The 26,288-nt window shown below is 40.1% G+C and overlaps 2 protein-coding genes across 2 annotated transcripts in view; both read left to right on the plus strand.

Moving 5' to 3' along the window:
• Positions 1-8,197, plus strand: part of LOC309702779 (Fc receptor-like protein 5) — a 56,720-nt gene extending 48,523 nt beyond the window's left edge. The window contains exons 15-20 of the mRNA XM_082527404.1: positions 4,538-4,597; positions 6,327-6,389; positions 7,022-7,081; positions 7,419-7,481; positions 7,729-7,794; positions 7,900-8,197. Of these exons, the coding sequence (XP_082383530.1) occupies positions 4,538-4,597; positions 6,327-6,389; positions 7,022-7,081; positions 7,419-7,481; positions 7,729-7,781 (299 nt within the window). The 3' untranslated portion in view covers positions 7,782-7,794; positions 7,900-8,197. The remainder of the gene's footprint in view (positions 1-4,537; positions 4,598-6,326; positions 6,390-7,021; positions 7,082-7,418; positions 7,482-7,728; positions 7,795-7,899) is intronic.
• Positions 8,198-16,549: 8,352 nt separating this feature from the next.
• On the plus strand, positions 16,550-22,347 carry LOC309702800 (uncharacterized protein). Its single transcript, XM_082527428.1, has 7 exons — positions 16,550-16,717; positions 18,357-18,608; positions 21,422-21,538; positions 21,634-21,649; positions 21,729-21,820; positions 21,946-21,996; positions 22,147-22,347. Exons 1-7 carry the CDS (start codon positions 16,591-16,593, stop codon positions 22,272-22,274), a joined length of 783 nt encoding a protein of 260 aa, XP_082383554.1. The 5' UTR covers positions 16,550-16,590; the 3' UTR covers positions 22,275-22,347.
• The last annotated feature ends 3,941 nt before the right edge of the window (positions 22,348-26,288 follow it).

A 26,288-nucleotide genomic window follows, 5' to 3' on the forward strand; every position in this document is an offset into this window, starting at 1 on the left:
TGCCATGTTGCAAGGAGAGCTTAACTTCTGTCTCGCTAGCTTGCCCTGCGCTCTTCCTTCTGATGATGCTGTCTGTGTTGAGCGCTCAGTGGATCTGCGCTCGACAGTGCAGCCTAGGCGGAGTAGTCGAACGCAGATTCACTGAGCGCTCAACACAGACAGCATCGTCAGAAGGAAAGTTGATAAAATAAATTACAAATTTTGTATTGTTTGATACATATGCGTACAGAACCGAAAGCACTGTATCGAACAGTTCAATATCGATACAAATATCGTTGCACCCCTAATATATATATATATATATATATATATATATATATATATATATATAACACCCAGCACGCCCCTGCGGGCGGTTTATCCTTCAAGCTCGGGTCCTCTACCAGAGGCCTGGGAGCTTGAGGGTCCTGCGCAGTATCTTAGCTGTTCCCAGGACTGCGCTCTTCTGGACAGAGATCTCCGATGTTATTCCCGGGATCTGCTGGAGCCACTCGCCTAGCTTGGGAGTCACCGCACCTAGTGCTCCGATTACCACAGGGACCACCGTTACCTTCACCCTCCACATCCTCTCGAGCTCTTCTCTGAGCCCTTGGTATTTCTCCAGCTTCTCGTGTTCCTTCTTCCTGATATTGCTGTCATTCGGAACCGCTACATCGATCACTATGGCCTTCTTCTTCTGTTTGTCTACCACCACTATGTCCGGTTGGTTAGCCACCACCATTTTGTCCGTCTGTATCTGGAAGTCCCACAGGATCTTAGCTCGGTCATTCTCCACCACCCTTGGGGGCATCTCCCATTTTGACCTCGGGACTTCCAGGTTATACTCGGCACAGATGTTCCTGTACACTATGCCGGCCACCTGGTTATGGCGTTCCATGTATGCCTTGCCTGCTAGCATCTTGCACCCTGCTGTTATGTGCTGGATTGTCTCTGGGGCATCTTTACACAGCCTGCACCTGGGGTCTTGCCCGGTGTGATAGACCCCAGCCTCTGTGGATCTTGTACTCAGAGCTTGTTCTTGTGCTGCCATGATTAGTGCCTCTGTGCTGTCTTTCAGTCCAGCTTTGTCCAGCCACTGGTAGGATTTCTGGATATCAGCCACCTCCTCTATCTGCCGGTGGTACATACCGTGCAGGGGCCTGTCCTTCCATGATGGTTCCTCGTCTCCCTCCTCTTTCTTGGGTTTCTGCTGCCTGAGGTATTCACTGAGCACTCGGTCAGTTGGGGCCATCTTCCCAATGTATTCTTGGATGTTCGTTGTCTCATCCTGGACTGTGGTGCTGACACTCACCAGTCCCCGGCCCCCTTCCTTCCGCTTAGCGTACAGCCTCAGGGTGCTGGACTTGGGGTGAAACCCTCCATGCATGGTAAGGAGCTTTCTTGTCTTTATGTCAGTGGCTTCTATCTCCTCCTTTGGCCAGCCTATTACCCCAGCAGGGTACCTGATCACGGGCAGGGCGTACGTGTTGATGGCCCGGATCTTGTTCTTACCATTCAGCTGACTCCTCAGGACTTGCCTGACCCTCTGCAGGTACTTGGTGGTTGCAGCCTTTCTAGCGGCCTCTTCATGGTTCCCATTCGCCTGCGGGATCCCCAGGTACTTGTAACTGTCCTCTATGTCTGCAATGTTGCCTTCTGGTAGTTCAATCCCCTCAGTTCTGACTACCTTCCCTCTCTTTGTTACCATCCGACTACACTTCTCCAGTCCGAACGACATTCCAATGTCATTGCTGTATAGCCTGGTAGTGTGGATCAGTGAATCGATGTCTCGTTCACTCTTGGCATACAGCTTGATGTCATCCATGTACAGGAGGTGGCTGACAACTGCTCCGTTCCGTAGTCGGTATCCGTAGCCAGTCTTGTTAATGATCTCACTGAGGGGGTTCAGGCCTATGCAGAACAGCAGTGGGGACAGAGCATCTCCTTGGTAGATCCCGCACTTGATGGTGACTTGTGCTATGGGCTTGGAGTTGGCCTCTAGTGTTGTGCGCCACATCCCCATTGAGTTCCTGATGAAGGCTCTTAGGGTCCCATTGATCTTGTACAATTCTAGGCATTCCAGTATCCAGCTGTGGGGCATTGAGTCATAGGCCTTCTTGTAATCAATCCAGGCAGTGCACAGGTTGGTCAGTCTGGTCTTGCAGTCTCGGCTGACTGTTCTGTCTACCAGTAGCTGGTGTTTTGCGCCTCTGGTATTTTTGCCAATTCCTTTCTGTGTCTCGCTCATGTATTGACCCATGTGCCTGTTCATCTTAGCCGATATGATGCCTGACAGGAGCTTCCATGTAGTACTGAGGCAGGTTATTGGTCGGTAGTTGGAGGGGACCGGTCCCTTCTTGGGGTCCTTGGGGATCAGGACCGTCCGACCTTCGGTTAGCCATTCCGGGTGTCTCTCGTTAACTAGCAGCTGGTTCATTTGTGCTGCCAGACGCTCGTGGAGTGCAGTCAGCTTCTTTAGCCAGTAGGCGTGAACCATGTCGGGCCCTGGTGCTGTCCAACTCTTCATACTGGAGACCCTTTCTTGGATATCTGCCACTGTGATGGTTACTGGACCCTGTTCAGGGAGGTCGCTGTGGTCTGCCCTCAGATCCACTAGCCACTGAGCATTGCCGTTATGGGTTGCGTCCTTCTCCCATATGCTCTTCCAGTATTGCTCCGTCTCCAGCATTGGTGGTGCTGTTCTCTTATTATTATTGTTCCCTTGCCACTGAGAGTACACCTTTGCTGGTTCTGTGGAGAACAGCTGGTTTATTCTCCTGCCTTCTATCTCTCTGGTGTACCTCCTCAAGCGGCTGGCCAAGGCTGTGAGTCTTTGCTTGGCAGTTTCCAAGGCCTCAGGTATGGACAGCTTGCTGTATTTCTTATGCATATATATATATATATATATATATATATATATATATATACACATACTGGGGTGGGTTTTTATAATCGATTCATCGATTAAAATCGATTCTGGCTTGGATAACGTAAAATCGATTCATTAAAATCCCGAATCGATTTTTTTAATATAAATTTATTTTGCCCGAAATGCCAGAATCTCTGGTGACATCTCACAAAATTTCAAGAACCACCAAACAGTTAAGACAGTAAATGAGAGCAGGTACACGGATTCTGCACATAGACTTAAACACACAGCGTGACCCGCGGATCAGAATCAGTTAGATGTCGCTTTTCTCAGGTCGGGGCTGAAAGCCGACAGCTCGCTGATTCTGATCTGTCGGCGGGTCCGCGCTTTGTGTTTACGCCCTTTATGAGCCGATTCTAAAGCTGTTAGTTTGATCTCTCTCCAAACAATACTGACCGAACCAGCAGCAAAAGAAGATCCAAACGCTTCACATAAACATCGTCATGAATTCACTCTGACTTTTACTGTTTTGCTTCCACCGCGATGCACATCTCTCTGTCTCTCTCTCGAACAGTTTCCCTTTCTTCATTATTCGCTTGCTTGTTACGCACAAGTCTACTGTTGTTTACAGCGCTGTCAGCCGCTGGTTTTTTCCCTTTTACATTCTTCCGAAAAGAAAACCTAATTTCTGCTGTTCAATACTGAACAAATTTAAACTGTTTTTTTTTTTTTTTTGCCTGTCCCGTTTGGCTCTTTTGCCATCAGAATTATTGTCTAAAGGCAAAGAAAGATGCCCAACGGATTTACTTTACCAAATTGACCATCCCAGCCTTGCCATAATGGTCCATTTGATTCACCTTTTATTGTTTATTTTATTTTCACTTGCTGAATACGGGACAGACTTGACTGGAGGAAAGAAGGGGAGAAAGAAAGAGGGAAAGAGAAACAGCTGAGAAGAGGGACAGGGGAGAAGGGCAAAAAACAAAAACCAACAGAATGGGCAGGAAAAAAAAAAAGAAAGAAAAAAAAATGCATATATCGATCACCTGGATCACCTGTTGAGAAAGAAAAAAAGAAAACAAGCAGAAGAGAACAAGAGTAATAGAATAAACAACATCACAATGATATATGGGAATATGACAGTAACAAATTTAAACTTTTTAAAATTATTCAAAATGCAAAACGCTTAACCGTGTCTCTAATAAAACCGCTGTAACGTCAGAGGTAATGTTCATATGTTGATTAATGGTTTTCTTTCGTTTGTGATGTACTGCAGAATATTTTTTATAAAATCCCAGGCCAGGAAAATCACCTTCATGTTTTTCTGTGTTTTATCTTCAGCTGCTTTGACACAAAGGCATCTGCTTACACCTTTGATAAAGTCTTGCGTGTGTCAGCTTCCTTTTTATTGATACAAAAATATGTAAATGTACTGATCTGAATTATAATATTTCTGACTGTCAAAATTTCCCAGATTTAAATCGAATCGAATTAAATCGAATTAAATCGAATCGTGGATCGAATCGATTCGGGACCTTGTGAATCGGAATTGAATCGATTCTAGAAATCAGTGACGATACCCAGCCCTAATACATATATATATATATATATATATATATATATATATATATATATATATATATATATATATATTTTTTTTTTCCTTTGTGGATTTCATTATCGTGACAGGGAGGCTTTGTAGAGCGGAGGAGAGTGCCATTTACTCCGATGTAAAGATGGGAGCTGCAGGTAAGGTCACAACAGTCTCATCCAGTGATCTGGTCGTTGCATGTAGTAGTACTGATCACTAGAGTTGAATCTTGCGCACATGTGGAAATTCATATCCAAAAAACAAGAAGTCTACTTTGTTTAAAATATGTTATTTTTATTGCATCTAAAGTATGATTTTAGAAATGGTTTCCAGCTGTTTCTTAGAGATATTCCCCCATATTTTTTGGGGTTTTTTTTTTGTTTTGTTAGTTTGCGTGTTTTAGGGGAGACCAGGTATGGTTGTAACACATTTTGCTCCAGCACCCATAACACAATTAATTTTTGTGCTAGAGGTCACAAACCTTTACACAAATTACCCATTTTTTCCCTATAAATGTCAACCATTCAAAGCCCTGCAAGAATACCACAGACCTTGTGTGTTAATGTTAAATACATGGTGTTCCTTTGTTATCACCTACTCCACAATCAGGGTGGGTTGTAACACATGCTGGGGAGAAGTGTAAGTCGACACCAGAGAATGTGCTTCAAAAAAGTGATGTATTGGAATAAAAGAACAGTTTTTGTCTCTATTTCTCTGTGACTGACCATATCTCAAACACACCCTGGCATGTGCAGCTGTGTACATTAGTTTAGTAGAGCAAACTTTCATAATACAACAGACACTTAGTAAAAAGTTAGTACAATGCAAGTCTGTGTGGTGGAGTGTGGTCTGAGCATGAGAGAAGAAGAGGCAACTGCACAGCAAAGACACATAATAACTCCAGCTTTGTGTCTTTTTAATTTCAGCTAAGGTATGGAACAAATCGCTTCCTTTTCAGCTCAATACAAAACGCGTAATATTTTCTTTGAATACGGGACGAAACTCCGTCATGCTAGCTAGTACACAGTACGAGTTATTGTAACTGACTGTAAAAAGTAAGCATAACGAAAATAAACTACACCTGAACTTGGTTTACATCTGACCCAGATAGACTGCAGGTCATAACTTCTTACCTGAAGTTCAGTTCACCTGACACTGGGACCGGTGGCCGCCTCCAGTCTCTCCTCCTCCTGCCTCCCATTTCCCTCATCCACCTGCTGGCCTCTGTGGAAGCTCCACCATAGCCACCACCAAACAACTGACTTATTTTTACACATCTGCCAGCATCTGATTATACCATTTAAAAAAAAACCCAACAACAAAAAACCCATAAAGACGGAAAATGACCATCGGCCCGCCGGGCAAATGCCCGGTATGCCCGATGGCCAGTCTAGCTATGGTGCTATCATCATACTCATGTATCCAGTATTTTTACAGTAGCTGCCAGGGCCAGAAAAGGAGACTGGTAGCTGTGCATGGGTCAAATTTGCTACAAAAAACAAAACAAAAAAACTTTTGTATGTCACAAGCAGTTTGTTCTCAATAAAATCTGCATACACTTGCAACCATGACAAGCACCATGTGAAATCAGGGATGGAAGTGGGTAAAAACTGAAATCATCATATGACTCCTATCTCATCCCTGAGATAGATAGGATGAGATTAGTGGCGTTACAACTCTCCCCATGTTACAACCATACCCAGTCTCCTCTACATGAACTTATCTATATCTTTAAATATAAAGCACATTGTATGTCTTTTGTCTAAGACAGCTAAGCATACATAAAGACAACAGTTGATTTTCATTTCAGTTTCAGTCAACCTCTTGTCCCTTCAGTGAATAGCTACATATCATATTTCTGCTGAATAAATATCACTTCTCTTTTAGAGGACAGTCTGATGTATGCTGAGATCAACCACCACAAAAAACAAAAAGCCAAGAAAAACAAAGGTGAGCAAAGTCTGCCATCATCTCCACTGAGTAATGTTCAGTCTGTTTCTTATCTTAAAGATGTAAATCTTCCTATGTTACAATTTCTATTCACAGTTTACATAATTTAATAAAAGCTTATTTTTTATCTTTTTTAATTGATATAATCTTTTTTATATGAATTGTTCATCTAAGTACAAGTACATTGATTTTTTTTTTATATAAAATATATCTTATAGATTACTGTTGTAGCAGTGTAGCAGTAGCAGTGCATAAATAATCACATTAGGAAGCACTTTTATTAGTAGTAATAGTAATAATAATAAGAAGACGAAGAATCAATTCCATTCTCTGTTTCAGCACAAGTAAAATCAGGTGCATTCATATCTAATGACTAATCAGTTTTTAAAATTTAATTTGTTTTAATTATTAATTTATTTTATATTTCAAGGCGTCTATATAAAACTTTGATTTGATTTCTCTTCCATGCAGCAAAAAAAGCCCATGTTTTTTTTTGTTTGTTTTTTTCTATTTATTTATTTTTTTGTGCTGTTTTATTTTCTAATTTTTGGACAACTACGATATAAAAAACAGTTATTGATTTTAATTATGAGAATATGAAGAAGTTTAAATAATTGTCTTTCTACTTACAGGAAAATCAAGTCCTGAATCAACCAATGTTTACTCCGAAGTCAAATTAAAAAGAGCTCTAGGTAATATGAAAATATAATTATTAAATCTAACTATATCCTCACTTAACATTTTTTGCATAAAACTTTGAAGGCAAAAGTTAGATATGTCATCTTTAGTATTTGAGCTTTAAAGTTAAGATTTTGAACATTTTTGCAAAGATATATGTAAAAAATGTGTAATATTTAGGTACCGCTGTGTCCAAGCTACTTGCACTTTCTTTCTTCACTTGTGAGATTATCTTCAGACCGTTGTAAATTTCTTATATTTTACCTCCATCCACCTTTTTCCGTTGATCCATCAGCTGTATGTGATATTTGTGTTGCACAAATGTATGCTGAAATCTCATATCTCTCTTAGAGGACAGTCCAATGTATGCTCAGGTCAACTACCGGGATAAAGGAAATACTAAGACAAACAACGGTGAGTAAAGCCTGCAATCATTTACAGTGATGACATGGATAATTTATTATAATGATTTATGATTAAATTTAAAAATGTAAATCTGTTTGTTTGTGTGTGTGTGCATTTTTGTTTATATCACTAATAAAAACAGTGATAAAGAAAACTTTGTTAACCTGTGGTTTAAGAAAATTATTGTTGTTTTTGTTGTTGTTGTTGTTGTTATGAGACTACACAAGTCTTTTAAGTAAACTTCTCTCCATTACAGGAAAATCAAGTCTTGTGTCAGCTGATGAAGCAATTTACTCTGAAGTCAAATGAGGGAGCACTCTAGGTATTTATGCTGACATGATGGAGTATGATGTGATGATTTATTCTTGTTCTTTAGCTCATAATATTGTTTCAAATTGGAAATCTTGTTGTCTTTTTTGCTTTACAGATCAGTGAGGAGAGCTGTAACAGCAACCCCAAAATGAAGCTTTTTATGAAGCCACTGTTGCTCCTCTGCTACCCAAGTGTCATACACACCCAATAAGTATAAGAGTTATAGGTCATCATCATTATGAAATACAATATCTGTATTAATAACTGTAGACATATTACTGTATTTTAGCACAAAAAAGTACAAACTGGTGTGCTTCTGTTTAGTTTCATGCTCTCTCTATTCACTCAGTGATAATAACAGCATGACTTACAGTCAGCTTTTTCAGTGTTACATATGGTTTATTAATGTTTGGGCAATAAACACGGTATACTTTTGTATGCAATAATCTTCTACATTATTAAAAGAAGACTGATATAATATGATATATATCTGACTGTATTTGTGCAAAATACTAATGAACCTGTTGATGTCAATTATGGAATAATTTGCTTTTTCTCCATGAAAATATGCGTTCATATTATAATATGTGTGTCTGTGGTTGTGTGTGTGTGTCTGAGAGAGAGAGATACATACATATAAACATGCAGAATGTGAGATGCTGTGTTTGCTCCAGTTCAGTGTGGTGGCAAGGCCCAAAAATAATATCTGCCCGGGACTTTTCACAGAGTCATGAAAGACCTTATCTTCATCTCTTTGACTACAGAACTAAAATGACAAAGAACAATCTAAGCTGAATGTGTGCAAGTGTACTTAGGTACTTACAAGCTTATGGAAAATATATTTTAGCTCTGACAGCTGGTAGACAGAGAGCATAGACACAGAACAACTGTCTGTGACTCACCGGCTGAAGAAGTGGAAGAGTGAGAAACTGAAATGTCCAATCTGTGTTCTTTTTGGAGTCCGGAGAATTGCTGGGAGCAGAAAGGCAGAAACAGAGTTGTCCCCAGGAGGGACAAACCAGGATTCAGGGACAGGAACAGAAAAACAGCACAACATGACACTCAGTCTGGGCCTGTATAGGACCTCATATGGGTATTCTGTAATTAGTGTTGCCAACTGTCCCATTTCAGCTGGCACATCCCATATAATGAGCAAAATTGGTTTGTCCCTTATTCTACCAAATATCATGAAAATTGATGGTTACCCGCAATGTCACACACAGTGCATTTTTACACTATGCCCAGCTTGTTGTGCACTGTGCTTCTGGCACGCCACGGTGTCCCTTATTTGATATTTAAAAGTTGGCAACCCTATCTGTAATTGACATATCATTTACATATCCACGTAGGCTGCCCTACATCAAATGACCAGCATATCTCTGTACTTCCAAATGAGCTGTTAAAGGGGTCTTTGTGTGATCTGTCCTTGGTGAAGCAAATGGACGAAAAGATTTGACACATTGACAGAGCTTCTCTCCACCACTGCAGCACCAATGTAGAAAGATGTCCTGGTCCACCACTTCTCCTCTGCTTAGGCTTAGCCTTTCACCAGCCCCTCACTCTTCATCCTCCATGCTCACCATTTCTTCTTTTCTGCCAGTACTTGCATCTCGCACGATGAAGAAGCTCTTGATGGTGAAGTAGTAGTTACCAGCCCAAGACCTGCAGCATGTCTGGGGAGCTCACCTTTGCCCATTTTTCTGGAAATTCCTGACTCAATGTTGGCCAGCTCTTCTGGCTTGATGATACCAAGCAGTTCATTGGTGGTTCTGCACCTAGTTAGTCTGAGGCATCTGCAACCTTAACTCCTCGAGCTCCCTCTTCCAGGTAGAAGCTCCCACCTATGTTGCCCAGGATAATTGCTAATCTGTGAGCCCTGTGCAGCTCAAGCTTTAGAAACCCAGGCTACCAAAGCCTCCTGAGCAGCTCCAGGTTCCCGAGTCATCTCTGAAGCCTTCAGTGCTGCTCTAGTCACCAGTCATCCCATACAAACAGAATCAGAGCCCATGGGCCCTGAGCAACCAGGACCAGACGCCATGGATTTTTCGCCACCGAGTTCAGAGGGCCTCTGTGTTCCTGCGCTGCTACAGTTGACCTCCAACCAAGGCACCTAAGGTTCATTGTTCTGGTCCCAGTCCCTTCCAACATCTTCATCAAGATGATAGAGAATTATGTGTGGGATCACATTTTTTTTATATTTAAAATTAAATGTCTATCTATGATTAGCACACTTGGCTCGCAGTACTAACCACAGCCTGCTCATATATTTCTCTGTGGAGTTTCCCACAGAGTAAGCCAGAATAAACTTTACTCTGACTTCCTCTGACAGACCAAAGATGTGCTTGAGAATGGCTGATTCTCTCTCTCTATGTTGACCCTCTGATAATGTGGCGACCTTTCCAAGATGTACACCACTTTTTGTCCCTGTGTCACTTTGAATTAGATAAGAGGTTAAACAATTGATTGGATGTTACTGTTTTGACAGTGTTGCACTCTCTGACTTTTGATGGGAGCACTGTATCCCTATACACCAGATCATGTCAGCAACAACAACTTCACCTGTAGAGTTCAAGACTTTGCAGATGATAAATGCTGTATTCTTTTTAATAAAAGTAACATAATCAGTACAGTAAATTGTACTACTTTCTTTTTGTGTCAGCTTTGCATATGTGCATATGTAGTTTCTGTCCATTCTGCTATACTTATTTTTATGTACTGAAAGTGACCTGATGAATTACGTCATCTAGAGAAAAGGAAATGCAGTCTGTAGCTTAGAGCTGCTTTTATGTTCACCAAATTTTTAAGCAGACGATCAAAAAAGGAATCTAGTCAAGAAGAGCACAGTGGGAATTTAATGGTGCTCCTTTTGCACTGCGCTACCCATAGTGTTAATGCAAGGCTATGAAAAATTTGAGAGAACTGGAGTGACTATGGCCATGACACATATCTTTGTGTGTGTGCGTGTGTGTGTGTGCATGTGTGTGCATGTGTGTGCATGTGTGTGTGTGTGTAGATGTGTAGAGAAGCTGCAAAGAGTGCGTTTGTCAGTCAAACAAATGGCAATTTTTCCTCATTGTTTACTGATGTTTAATATTGTAACGAGGAAACAAATGTAATCACACTAGTCCACGTAGTAGTTTAGATGATGCATGTATTTCATAGTGAATTACCAATGATGGGAACCACTGCAACCAGAAAGTAGTGCTATGATCACTGTAAATGATAATTACATAAATAAATGCAGAACATAATGTGACTGTTTTGACCTTTCTTGGCACAAGAAGCAAGCTGATGTGGACAACAAATGTCAGCAGTGGAACGGTGCTGCTGTGGTTTGTGTAGCTGTTTATAGTTCTATGAGCTCATTATAAAGGGGAAGGAAGCACAAAGACACTTTACAAGGAAACAGCTTCACCGTTAGAACACGTTGACTTTAGCACTGCAGCAGGGTTGGGTGTGACAATGAGGCACTCTTTGTTCTGCATGCTTGATTTATTATGTGAGTACATTAATAACTGTGTCTTATGAGTATCACAAATTATTGAACATGTTTCTGTATTATTGTAGGGTCTTTATCTTACAATGTAAAGTACCTCGATGTGGCTGTTGTTGTGATTTGAAGCTAAATAAATAAAACTGAACTGAACTGAATTATGAGAATTACAGTAAATTTCCAGACAATACAGTTTGTCTTGAATGTAGCACATTTAAAGTTTATTTCAATATAATTATATTGAGTGATTCCTTAACTTCATCAAAAACAGGTTTAACAAAATCTGATCAGGTTTCAATCTTCATTTCAGTGCTCAGTACGGTCTTCTATGGAAATGCTACAGGTGAGATTTTTTCTTTCTTTCTTGTTTTCCTCAAATGTAATTCAGTCTTTATTTATTTATTTTCGTATTTATTGCCATTACCTCTTGAATGAAATTAATCTCTTGAATTTGCCAAATATCCTAATAATGAGATACTACACATATAAAGTACTTTCAATATTAAGAAGAAGAATCGAGACTTTTTAAAATCAAGAAGAAGAGGAAGTGACTGAAGGCAAAGGGAAGAATTAAATGGTGAAAGTTGAAGGAGGAAGAATGCTGCACAGGGAGGAGTTGAGATAGATCTGGGTGGTAGGCAAGAATTACCAGACGACTGGGAAAGTACAATTGTAGAGGTGAGGGAAACCATGAGGAACATATTCGATGTATTCTCTTGACAGAAGAAAAAGGACAAGGAGACTTAGCAGTGGAATCATGAAGTATAGGAAAGTCAAGTCAGCTTTATTTGTATAGCACATTTAAAAGACATCAAGTATCGGCCAAAGTGCTGAACAGGGATGATGTAATCAAATAAAAGAAATAATTAAAATAAATGAGTAAAAAACATTACAAAACATCCAAATATATCCACACACCCAAGCAGACTCTTATATACATTTGTTTATACAAGTATATATGTACCAGTACATATGCACATACGTATACATGCATATATGCACACACACACACACACACACACACACACACACACACACACACACACACACACACACACACACACACACAAGTACGCACGTGGACATAAATACATATATACATATACATGTGCATAAATGATCCAATGAGATAAAACACCAGAATAGCTAAAATGTAACAAAAGCGGCATCAGATCCGAAAGTCTTTGAAAATAGGTCTTCAAATTTGATTTGAAGATTTCCAAAGAGGAAGACAATTTTATAAAAGAGGAAGACTGTTCCAGAGTCTCGGAGCAGCGATGGAGGAAGCCCTGTCACCTCTGGATTTTATCTGGGTGCGTAGAACCAGTAAAAACATCTGACTGGAGGAATGCAGAGTTCGAGTGGGTAGGTAAAGGCTAAGGAGATCTGAAATGTAAGCTGGAGCCAAGCCATGGAGGGCTTTAAAAACAAATAATAAAACCTTGAAATCAATTTGGTATTTAACTGGCAGCCAATGTAAAGATGTGAGTATCGGAGTAATACTGTCTCTCTTTCTCGCATCCGTCAGGAGCCTTGCGGCTGTATTTTGAACAAGTTGCAGGCGGGACAGGCTTCATTGACAGACGCGTAAATAGAGAGAGTTACAGAAATCAAGATATGATGAAATGAAGGCATGGATAACAGTTTCCAGATCTTTAGATGACAAGATAGTTTTGAGGATAGAAATGCTCCTGAGCTGGAAGAAACTGCCAACAACAACTCAATTTATTTGTTTGTACAGCTTGAGGGTAGAATCCTCAATATTTTTAACATGGGGATGTAGATTAGCTGATCGTGGGCCCAAGTCATTTCTTGTGAGACTAACAGAGTCTTGTTGGCCAAAAATTGTAATGTCACTTTTGTCATGGTTTAGTTTGAGAAAGTTCAAAGACATCCAGCAATTTATGTCACTAAGACAATCTGAAACTTTCTGCAATGTGCTATCAACACCTGGTTTTAGGGAGAGGTAGGACTGTGTATCATCTGCATAACAAAGAAAATCAAAAATGAGAGACGAGGACAGGTGGAGGAAGTGAAGAAAGGTATGAAGAGGTGGAAAAGATCCTTAAAATGCACAGAAGGATTTAGCTGTTATTCTGCACCTCCATTGCTGGAGTGGATATATAGAGCTGGGGAAAACAAGATGGTTGTTGCAGTAATTCCAGAACCAGACTCTTGTATGTGAAAATAATAGCAGTCCTATTGTGCTTGGTTAGCCTGTACCTGACAGGTTCCAATAAATGAAGGGGAGTGCAACTCTGGCAATCGCTTAATTACAAACTCAGGTGTGGTAGAAGTTTGGTTCCATGTCACAAAACCTTTGGTTGACTTAAAAGTGATCCTGGCAAACGACCATGTGACTCAGGAAGCAAAGCAGTGCAACCATGGAAATATGGCAACCTTAGTTCAGGATACAGTTGGATATAGAAGTAATACTTTAAAGAAATCCTCAATCACACTGGCATTAACCACAAGGTGGTTCAGATGTCCTGGGAGCCTCCTCAGTGAGGTGTTCCAGGCATGTCCTACCGAAGGTAGCCCCAGAGCAATCCCAGGACATATTGAGAATAGATAGGATATCCATACCAGGGAGATTTGTGACATTCAGGTCTCTCTTGAAAAAAGGAATCTCTAATCTCAATGATGCTTTTACCTGCATAAATAAAAAAAACAATGAATAACTGGGGACTCTGCCAGATGCTCCCAGCACAAATTACCTATATGGCTGACTGATATCACATAAAACTCTACTGCCTTAATAAGTTATTAAGGAAAACTTAATAGCTTCAGTCCATAATAGCTAACAAACCAGATAATGATTTTTTAAAAATTTCTATAACAAATGTATTGCAAGTCATATCTTTGTGTTTTACTTGTTTTATATTTTGCTTTAAACAGCCAGTAAACCTCGGGCCTTAATAACAGCACATGAGGGAGTCATACCAGCAGGGGGCAGCGTGACACTGAGCTGCTCTGTGGAGGGCTCTGCTGGCTGGAAGTTTGACTGGTTCAGACGTGATTCACAGTTTTCTGGAGCTCAGAAAATAGGAGCTGGAACATCAGACCACACTATCAATATTTCAGAAGGAGGCATCTATTACTGCAGAGGAGGGAGAGGAGATCCAGTTTTCTTCACAGAGGACAGCGTTCCAGTTAAAATTAAGAAACGGGGTGAGTGTTACATTTTGAAATAACAAATATTAATCACTGACATCAAAGTAACACTTCATAAACCTTTTACCTGTTAACTTCTTTTCTCTTTTTATTTTTTTTGTTTTTCTTCACATTGTGTTTGTTTTTTGGGAACAGTCCTGTATGTTGTAAAGTCGCAACACCGTTGGCCTCAGATGTTCATTGGTGAGACAATCATCCTTCAATGTGAGATCCAAGGAGGGGAAGACAAGGAGATGACATATGAATGGAAATCACCAAACCCAAACATCCCTGAAACATCCAGTGAATACAGGATCAGCAGATTATCAGTGTCCCACAGTGGAGACTACAGATGTCAGGGTAGCAGTGACTATCTCTTAGCAAAATGGAGTGACCCCTTCACACTGATTGTCTTGTGTGAGTTGAACTGTCTAGCATACATAAAAAATAGATTTAATGTACACATGTGAAAGACAGGAAAGGGAGACCTATAATATTATTTCTCAAAAGGGAATGTACAGTGTTAAGAAATCAGTAAAATCTTTTGATAATTTTAGTCAGTCTATGTGTGCCTCTACATCATGTAGCTAAAATACTGAGGGGATGTTTAGATTGCACCGAGTCTGAGGCAGTGGTGGTGACGGTGATGGTAAAGGGACCTAATGACTTTCACCCCACCCCACTTTCCAAAATTATGACTTTCCAGAAAAAAGTATTCTTAACAACAGCACTAACAAAACAAAACAAAAATCAGCTTTATAATGATTCCACGTGTCTATCATGTTCTAAATTTGATTTTTTTTTTATATGAGCACAGGTCATTTTTTACTTTGCAAAGATACATGACCCTATAAAGTGGTGAGATGTAATATATATAATAAACTCCAAAAACAGTTTGAAAAATCAGGTTCAGTAAAAGGACTAGATGTTACAGTCCCAGATAATGCATTGCTTTGAATGGACAAAATCTTGAGGAATGGCTGTTATGAGAAAAGGCAGCCCAGAAACTTTACCAGCGGCACTCATCGTAATGCCTCAACTTTCGGTCTTTTACCCGGCCGTTTAGCCTGCCGTTGCACCTGTCCTTTGATCCCAATCTCTCTAAGCAGTTTTGCTGTTGTACTGGCAACAAAGCCCCTGCACCCCACTTCCACTGGGCACACCTTGATCTTCCAGCCTCTGTACTTTGAGCTTCTTAAGCTCAAAAGCTTCCTCAATTGCTTCCTCCCATGGTACCATTTTTGGGGAGTTAGACCAAAGGACGAGTAGTTGTTACGATCTCGGTGGAAAAATTAGCCTCTGATCCAAGTCCACGTGCATCTGCCAATCCCTGGCAACCTTCAGTGGGCCCAGGTCCGGGTTTGAGGGGCTTGGCTTCAGCTTGTCTCCCTCCCGGATAAATGCTGATGAAAACTGATGCTCCTCTTGGTTTGTGAAAGGTTGAGCTTTGATGGATTTTCTTTTATACTCAACTTTCTCGGCTAGAGAACTGAGGACCTGGTTGTGTCTCCATGTGTATCTGCCCTGAGTAAGGCTAGTCCTACAACCAACCAAGATGTGCTTGAGTGTGGCTGGGATTGTACACAGGGGGCTGGATGGGTCCTTTCCAAACCACAGCTGCAGATTTATTGGGGAAGGTAGCACATCGTGTGTTGCTCGGATGATGAAACTCCCCAGAAGAGTTTCCTCTTTTTGACACTCTCCCACTTGTTAGGGTGGGAGCAGTGCCTCTCACCATGGGGTCCCGGGAGTCTGTGAGTGACATCTCAAGCCTCACTTTGGCACATTTAAACTCCTCTACCAGGCTAGCGATAGGCAATGACAGTATCCTGTTGCTATAGAGTCCAAAGCTGATGAGGCATTTGGGAAGTCCGAGCCACTTCTTAACATTGGAGCTCACTACAATTTAAATGACTGACTGAATGTATAAAGTGTGATTGTTTTCATAACAAAATTCTTGTTAAAGAAAATTGACATCAATCTACTGTTTTTTCTCTTTCTGTATCTTCAACAGCAAATAAACCCATAGCCACACTGAGAGCACAAAGTTCAACCATACCAGCAGGGGGCAGTGTGACACTGAGCTGCTCTGTGGAGGGCTCTGCTGGCTGGAAGTTTGACTGGTTCAGACGTGATTCAGTCTCTTCTAAAGCTCAGCTCATGAGAGGAAATGAAGCAAACAGAGTTATTAGTGTCTCACAAGGAGGTCTGTACCACTGCAGAGGAGGGAGAGGAGATCCAGTTTACTACACAGAGGACAGCAGTGAATTCATTGTGGAGGAAACCTGTGAGTTTAACTGTTACAGTATTTCTGACAAGGCACAGTGACTCATTGTATTTGTGATCTGCACTGTTTGTCTGTCTTTCTATACTTTAATACTTTCAAAGCCAATTGAACATATTTCCATTATATTTTGATTCTATCTTGTTGTTCAGTCTTCCAGTTTGTTTATTAACTAGCTAGTTGTTTTCCAACCAGTACACTCATATGTTTGAAATAACAGAATCTATCAGTTATATGTTTTATTTTTGATAAAGATAAGGTGATGATAAATGGCTAATAGTAAACTCAAAAAGTTAAACACATAACAGATGGCTGTGATGAGAATAATGGTCAGGGTATGTTCGAGGGAGGAACCCTGAGGAAGGAATACATTTAAAACTCAGAATACTGGGACACCTGACCAGATACCATGACACAAAGTCACAAAGTGCTAAGGTGGAGTGTATAAAAGGAAACCAGTAACTGCAGATCTCCAAACCTCCTCCTCTCCTCACCTGTGAAATAGACCCCAAGATACTTAATCTCCTCTACTTGGGGCAGCAACTTATCCCTGACCTGGAGTGGGCATGCCACCCTTTTCCAGCTGAGGACCTCAAGCCTCAGACTTTGAGGTGCTGATTCTTATTTCTGCCACTTTAAACTCAGCTGAACAGCCCAACATGACTCCTTCCTCTGCCTGATGGCTCCCTTCACCTCTGGTGCCCACCAGTTGTTTTGTGGGTTACCACCACTACAGGCACCAACCACCTTGCAGCCGGAGCTCAGTGCAGCAGTCTCAGCAATGGAGGTGCTTAAAATGGTCCATTCAGACTTAATGTCCGCAGTCTCCCTCAGAATGCTGTCAAAGTAAGTAACAGTACACCACTCAGGTTCAGGTCAGGCAGGCCATTGTTCCCAATCAAACCCCTCCAGGTCTCAGTGTAGTTTCCCACATGAGTGTTGAAGTCTCCCAGTAGACGACAGAGTCCCCAGGTGGAGCACTCTTAAGCAAGCCACCCATGGATTTCAACAAGGGCAGGTACTGTTGTTCAGTGCATAACTGCAGATCACAGTCAGGACCCTTTCCCCAACCTGAAGGTGCAGAGAACAAACCATCGGTTTGCCAGGGATCTGTCTGCCACGGTTTATGCCATTGACTGCCACCAAGCACACACTGCAGTCGCCCTTTTGCCTGCCTCCTGTGGATGGCAGGTCTACAGGCGGGTGGTCCCATGTCCTTTTTTTGGGCTGCGCCCAGCTGGGCCCCATGGGCTAAGGCCCAGCAAGTAGGTGCTCAACTTGTGCACCCTCCCCAGGTCTGTCTCCAGGGCATCAGCCTGGCGACATCTCCATGGTGTACCTTGCATCTTGCCTTGTGGTAGCTGGGATAGAAATTCAGCCCCCCTATGACCTTGATAAGGATAAGTAATTAGCAAATATTTTTATTTAAATTGTACATGTTATCACTTTAAACATTTTGATAGGTTTTCTATCTTATACTGTGAATAAAATTTGCATTTATGAGATTTGCATGTCCTGCATCGATGTTATGGATTACATGTATAATAATTAACAATATTGGCATTCTTTTCTATTAAGATGTAATAAAGTAACCATCTTTTTTCTACCTTAATGCTTTACTTGTGTTTTCCAAACTGACCAGCACAAACTGAAAAACCTCGGGCCTCACTGGGGGGCAGCGTGACCCTGAACTGCTCTGTGAACGACTCTGCAAGATGGAGATATTACTGGTTCAGACGTACCTCAGAGTCTTCTGCAGCCCAGAGAATAACAAACGGAACATCATCCCACACTTTCAGTGTCGCAGAAGGAGGCATCTATTACTGCAGAGGAGGAAGAGGAGACCCAGTTTTCTTCACAGAGGACAGTGTTTCAGTCACAATTGAGACAAATGGTAAGTGTTGTATTTTGTTCAGATATAAAACAAATGAAATCCATAATTAACATCAAATTAACAGCTGACAAAATTTTCTTTGCTATTGATTCATTCATTATTTTTGTCCCATGTCTTAAACTACTTGGTTAAGGCAGAGTCAAAAGAAGGGGGATATAGATCTATCTATAGATCTATCTATAGATCGATCTATAGATCTATCGATAGATCGATAGATATATATAGATATATATATATATATATAGCGAGCGAAAGCCACCGAGTAACCGCTAAGGGCCTCTATACTACTTGTGCAAACTTTCAGGCCCAAAGCTCTCACAGGAACGAGCCCAGAATAAACAGGACAAGAGGGTCAATATCAGTCAGATATGTTAAAATTTATTATTTTAAAAGAACACAAAGAGTTTGCAAAAGGCCTAAAACATCAAAATGGTAAAAAGGTCACTAACGACCACAAGATAGTGTTATTGGTGCAACCTGCCAGCAATGCAACTATCACCTGAGGGCTTGCTCTCCCTTGGCGGTCCCAGATGCTCGTTGCTTTAAAAGAAACAAATCCACCCCAAATAAATACGAGCCCAACAGAACACTTATCGCATGCACTAAGTGCTAGTTCAGGCAATAATCAGTGGCACTAAAAATCACTCTTAATAAAAACTTATTCACTGCAAATCCACACAGAGCACCTCTAAAGATCCTAATTCCCCTAAGGTAAGAGTCCCACTCAGGGATTGCACATTGCCCGACTAATATTGCACCAGCCCAGTAGAAATAAAAACAAACCCGGCATAAAAAAAACAGTTTTAAAAGGTGACCCTACCAAAACCAAAAACACAACAACAAGGAGAAGGAGGGAAAAAAAAACAGCAACAAATTCACATGTGCAGCCTGCCCTGCAGGAGGCAATACAATATAAATTAGATTATAGTGCATCAATATACTTTTTTTAATGACAAATATATTAAGTTAACATACCTCCAGCAGACAACTGTGTTTGCTGCACACCTGGCTTATCTTGGCTTATCTTGTGAAAATCACTACTAAAACATAAAATACAATAAACATCAAATACATTTCAACAAATTTTTTAAAAAAAAAAAACACTAAAAGAAAAACAGCCTGTACCTCGAACCTCTGCTGTAGAGGTTTACAACAACTGTTTGTGTAGCAGACAATTAAAACTTCTCAGGCTCTTCACCTACTCACACAACCATTGTTCACAGCCGCTCGTCAGTGGAAATGAAGAGCACCTGCTGCTACTTCCTCTTTTATACCCTCCATTGGGTCCCCTGGGTCCTAAAGACTTCCCCATTACATATATATATATATATATATATATATATATATATATATAATTGATTGATTGTGAAACTGCTAAAATTCTCAAAACCTAGGGAGCCAAAATGAGAATCTGTTATATTTTGTTGTACAATAGATCTGAATTACTTTTGTTTCAATTTATAGCAAAATCCTGACAGGAATAGAACACCAGATACAACTTTTCTGTTTATCGCTCTCAAAAGATGAATATAGGTACTACCAACAAAAGAAATAAGTAATAAATAAAAGTAATCTGTTAACAAAACAATATTTAGATGCCAGCAGCTCATACTGCTGATGAAGGGGCTGATTCTTCTTTATTTATCTATTACTATCGCTCAACATTTTAATACATCAACGATAGCCAGGTCCTGCTACCTGTGGGTTTGGAGTCAATTTGGCATCTCACAGCTTTTATTTATTTATTTTTTTTTGGTATGGTGTACGCACACAAAACCATGCTATGACCGTCTGGTGTGGTGAAACACATTAACCAACTCAGGGTTCATACCTCAAAGCCAATGACGGCTGTCTCTGCAGCATTTTTCATATGTGTGGCTCCAGGTCCTTGCATGCTACTGCATTTCCTCAACCTCCTGGTTGTGAATATTTTTGCCCAGCCATGAAAAATATCAAGCAACAAAAGCTAACTCAGGCATCTAATATAAATTCCTAATTGAATAAATCATTTTATATATTTTCAAAAAAATTGTAAAAATTAAAATTCAGTTTTATTTATACAGCATCAAATCACAACAACAGTTGCCACAAGGTGCTTCATATTGTAAGGTAAAGACGATACAATAATACAAAGAAAACAGAGGAAAACCCAATAATCATATGACCCTTTATGAGCAAGTGCTTCAGCAAATGTGAGAAGGAAAAACTCCTTTTTAACAGTAAGAAACAGCTAGCATCTAGCCCCGTGCGTGGGGGTGCACGGCATCAACGTGTTAGCGCAGTTAGCTCGTTGACACGTTAGCGCCATCCAGCCCCACGCATGGGGCGATCCGCTCTAATGGAATGATATGGTACTATAAGGTCCTTAAGATAAGATGGGGCCTGATTATTTAAGACCTTGTATGTGAGGAGCAAGATTTTGAATTCAATTCAGAATTTAACAGGAAGCCAATGAAGGGAAGCCAATAATATAGGAGAAATATGTTCTCTCTTTCTAGTCCCTGTCAGTAATCTAGTCCCTAGATTGCTGCTCTTGCTGCAGCAATTTGGATTAACTGAAGACTTTTCAGGGAGTTTTAAGGACATCCTGCTTGGATTTATGTTCATATTTCTTTAATTTACTAACTTACTCTTACTCAGTAGTATTTATCACATTTCTTGTCTTTAAGAGATACATGTAGTTTGACTTCTTCATTTTAGTCTGACTTTAGCTGTAATCTATGCTTTTCTGTCACTGACCACTCAGAGTTTGTGCTCTCTACATCCAAAATGTTATTCCATCGTTTATGTTGTTTTATATTTTATAATTTAAGGTTTCAGATGTGAAAGCCACTCGTTTCTTGTGCCTTTCATCATTGGACTTGTTTTTGGAAGTTTACTCACTGTTCCTGTGTTGTTGTGCTGTATATGCTGCCACACAAGGATAAGAGGTGAGACTACCACATATTTATATTAGACTGAAGGGTTTATACATTCTGGTAATTTAAAGGGATTACAGTATGCATTTCTTTCCCTTTTTTGACAGATCGCTGTAGAAACAGGTTTGTACAGTACTGTTTCTGTTCTTTTTAAGCATGACAATGTTACACATGAGTTTTACATTTACACGACATGTTTTAGGTTCATCCAGTCTCCAAACATCAATCAATCCTCTGCTGCACCCCAAACTCCTAACCAAAGTGACACTCAGATTTACTCCTCTCTTCTCCACGGTCAGCCCTAAAAATGATAACTTTTGTAACTATTAAAAGTCATTTAGCACTAAAGATACAGACATACAAAAACAAACAAAATAAAACTAATTTTACTTTATTTCTTGTATTTTACTCTCCTGTAGGTGATCTTTCTGTCTATGAATCGATCAGAAACTCTGGAATCACTCGAAGTGGTACAGTATAAACTTTAATAGACTTCTTAGGATACATGTGTCCTAAATCTGACGAAGCCTTTATTCTGAAATTGAAATAGGAACTGATGACAAGTAAAATTTGTGTGCATGCTTTGGATGTCAGTGCTCTTATATCGTTCTCCCTTGCAGACTTTCATTCGCGTCACCCACATCCTCCCAATCTCCACCTCACTAACACCTCAGTCAGAGCTCCATCCAAGCCTCAGTCTTCATCTTCACCACCACCAGAGTTTAGACTCCAGGGGAAACTCTCCTAAGTCCTATCACTGTTTGGATTCTGTTCTGCCATGATGGGTCATTGAAGTTGAATTGCCAAAGGCATTAATTCATTTCTCATATATAGCCATATAATATATATATATATATATATATATATATATATATATATATATATATATATATATATATATATGGCAAAATGGGTCAAAAGAAGGACTTGACAGGCTCAGAAAAAATAGTGAGATATCTTGCAGAGGGATGCAGCAGTCTCAAAATTGCAAAGCTTCTGAAGCGTGATCATCGAACAATCAGGCGTTTCATTCAAAATAGTCAACAGGGTCGCAAGAAGCGTGTGGAAAAACCAAGGCGCAAAATAACTGCCCATGAACTGAGAAAAGTCAAGCGTGCAGCTGCCAAGATGCCACTTGCCACCAGTTTGGCCATATTTCAGAGCTGCAACATCACTGGAGTGCCCAAAAGCACAAGGTGTGCAATACTCAGAGACATGGCCAAGGTAAGAAAGGCTGAAAGACGACCACCACTGAACAAGACACACAAGCTGAAACGTCAAGACTGGGCCAAGAAATATCTCAAGACTGATTTTTCTAAGGTTTTATGGACTGATGAAATGAGAGTGAGTCTTGATGGGCCAGATGGGCCCGTGGCTGGATTGGTAAAGGGCAGAGAGCTCCAGTCCAACTCAGACGCCAGCAAGGTGGAGGTGGAGTACTGGTTTGGGCTGGTATCATCAAAGATGAGCTTGTGGGGCCTTTTCGGGTTGAGGATGGAGTCAAGCTCAACTCCCAGTCCTACTGCCAGTTTCTGGAAGACACCTTCTTCAAGCAGTGGTACAGGAAGAAGTCTGCATCCTTCAAGAAAAACATGATTTTCATGCAGGACAATGCTCCATCACACGCGTCCAAGTACTCCACAGCGTGGCTGGCAAGAAAGGGTATAAAAGAAGAAAAACTAATGACATGGCCTCCTTGTTCACCTGATCTGAACCCCATTGAGAACCTGTGGTCCATCATCAAATGTGAGATTTTCAAGGAGGGAAAACAGTACACCTCTCTGAACAGTGTCTGGGAGGCTGTGGTTGCTGCTGCACGCAATGTTGATGGTGAACAGATCAAAACACTGACAGAATCCATGGATGGCAGGCTTTTGAGTGTCCTTGCAAAGAAAGGTGGCTATATTGGTCGCTGATTTGTTTTTGTTTTGTTTTTGAATGTCAGAAATGTATATTTGTGAATGTGGAGATGTTATATTGGTTTCACTGGTAAAAATAAATAATTGAAATGGGTATATATATGTTTTTTGTTAAGTTGCCTAATAATTATGCACAGTAATAGTCACCTGCACACACAGATATCCCCCTAAAATAGCTAAAACTAAAAACTAACTAAAAACTGCTTCCAAAAACATTCAGTTTTGATATTAATGAGTTTTTTGGTTTCATTGAAAACATGGTTGTTGTTCAATAATAAAATTATTCCTCAAAAATACAACTTGCCTAATAATTCTGCACTCCCTGTTTGTGTGTGTGTGTGTATATATATATATATATATATATATATATATATATATATATATATATATATATATATATATATATATATATATATATATATGCATGTATAGAAATGAGTGTTGTGATGTTTACTTCATTAGATGCTGTAAATTTTAAGTATGATGCTGATTTCACATCAGACCACTTTGAGTAGCACAAGGTCTCCTTTTTGCCTTTATCTGATGGTCTGTTTTACTTCTTTGATTACTTGTTACTTACTGGTTACTTCAATAAATCTAACAAAGACAACCTGGTTGTATGTACATAAGTGTGTTTCAGATTTCCATAAGACATGATCTCCTTTCAAGCTTCTGATTGGTCAACATGGTTTTAGGGCAATGTCAGACAATATTTTCACGGACCTGGAATTAAGGTGTCGCCGATAAATACAACAAAATAAAATGATACAACCAAGACAAAAACTGTGGCATTTTGTAAATATAATAATAAACATGAATTCACTGTGTAATTGTGTAACTTTATCAGCAGCATCCTCCTGAAACGTGCCAAATACATTTAGAGTAACATCCTTCTCTCTGCCCTTAATGCTCTCTGGTCGCTATGGTAACACTTAAACAGTTCTTTCAAAATAAGACGCACAACTACAACATGGGAAAAGACCCAGGGAAGCCGAGTTAATGATAAAAGCACTGAAAACCATACATTTCACACCTGAACCTCAACTCTCAAGGCCCGGTACCAAACGACTCACAGACCGGTACCGGTCCGAGGCCCAGGGGTTGAGGACCACTGTTTTAGGGAACTCTTGAAATACATCAGATGCATCTGCGTCTCTCATTTCTCTTCTTCTCTCAAGCTTTGTCAAGATGCACAGAGCAGGTAAAAGGGGCAGAGGTCATGCATGCAAATGTTTAATAGAAATTAGTGCGAAAAAAAGTTTCCCAGTAACACTTTTGGTGTGATCTGAAGCCATGGAAATAAAGTGAAGGTGTACCGTCACAGAGAGAGACTGTATAATTGAGGCATTAGTTGCATTTTGGTTTGACATGTTCTTGACAGCTCAGCTAATTTTTTTTTCAGGCTATACTAGATTTTATTTTTTTTGTTAAGATGAAAAGACACCAGTAGACACCAGACCTTGTAAACTGAATTTAATATGTGATAGAACCTTTCAAAACTTATTGTAAGCAGCAATATACTGCTTGTGTTTCCTGTAGGTATTGGGGGAGAAAAGCAATGTGCAGAGAATTCATTTACTTATCATGATAGACTAAGATTATATTATCCATCTCCCTCCGGAAGTACCCGGAGGGAACCCACGCAAACACGGGGAGAACATGCAAACTCCACACAGAAAGACCCCGGCCTGATGTTGGAATTGAACTCAGGACCTTCTTGCTGTGCGGCAACAGTGCTAACCACCGTGCCACCGTGCTGCCATATTAACCCATCCCCACAAGCTGCATGTCTTTGGATATTATATTATATTATATTATATCCTACAACCTCTTTTACAGTGCTAGTCACATATTCATGGATAATGACCAAATATGAACAGTTCTGTAGGAGTAAACATGCAATTAATTAGATATTATATGAGTGTGTGTTTGTTATTTGTCACAGCTAATAGGCTAATAAATGAACTGAATCATCAGTGCACTTTATGGAGGAGTTTTGTGGTGGTAGACAAGGAACAGTAGACTGCAGTTGTGGTATATGTGGCTACCCAGCAGACAGCAACAGTAGGAAGAAGGAGCACGAGAAAACAGAGAAATACCAGGGCATGAAGGAGCAACTGGAGTAGATGTGGAATATAAAGTCGAAAGTAGTCTCAGCAGCAATAGTAGCAACAGGAGCTATAACTTCGAAACATACAATACAAAATATATGTATGTTTATATGTGTATAGATATATATATATTATTATTATTTACTTTTATGTTAATTATATGCAACAAAATTCTAATCTCCAGGCACAGACATCTGCTGGTCTGTTATTGCAGGGGGGAGGAGGCACAGGCACAACTCGAATCTCATGTCTGTGCAAAATCCTCTTGTCAAACTGAGCTCACTTAGAGTTACTGGTGAAAATAAATAAATAAACACATGTTTTTAGAGTTAATTTTTTCATTTAAAGGATTTTGCTTTGCTTAAGATCAACCATCTAAAGGGTCATTTCCTGTGTTTAGTGTCACAGCAAACCTTAAAAAACCACCACAAAGTGAACGGCGCATCACCCACACCCACACACTGTGAGGGGGTTGGGGACACAGATGGCTATTTGATGACCATAACCATATCAAGTAAATTGCTGCATGAGCTGACATCAGTACAAAGCAAAAGAAGAAAAAATGTACAGTTTAGAGAGCTTTTTAAATTAAGTAAGAGTAAGATCATATGTGTGTGTGTGTGTTTTTTTTTTTTTGTTTTTGTTTTTTTTAACATAAACTCTCTGTGCTTTGTAGCTTTTAACATATTGTTAAGTTCAAATTTGACCGATTTTTGACCTGTTAAAATTTAG

Source organism: Aulonocara stuartgranti, assembly GCF_965226115.1.
Source record: "Aulonocara stuartgranti genome assembly, chromosome: 3".
Lineage (NCBI taxonomy): Eukaryota > Metazoa > Chordata > Actinopteri > Cichliformes > Cichlidae > Aulonocara > Aulonocara stuartgranti.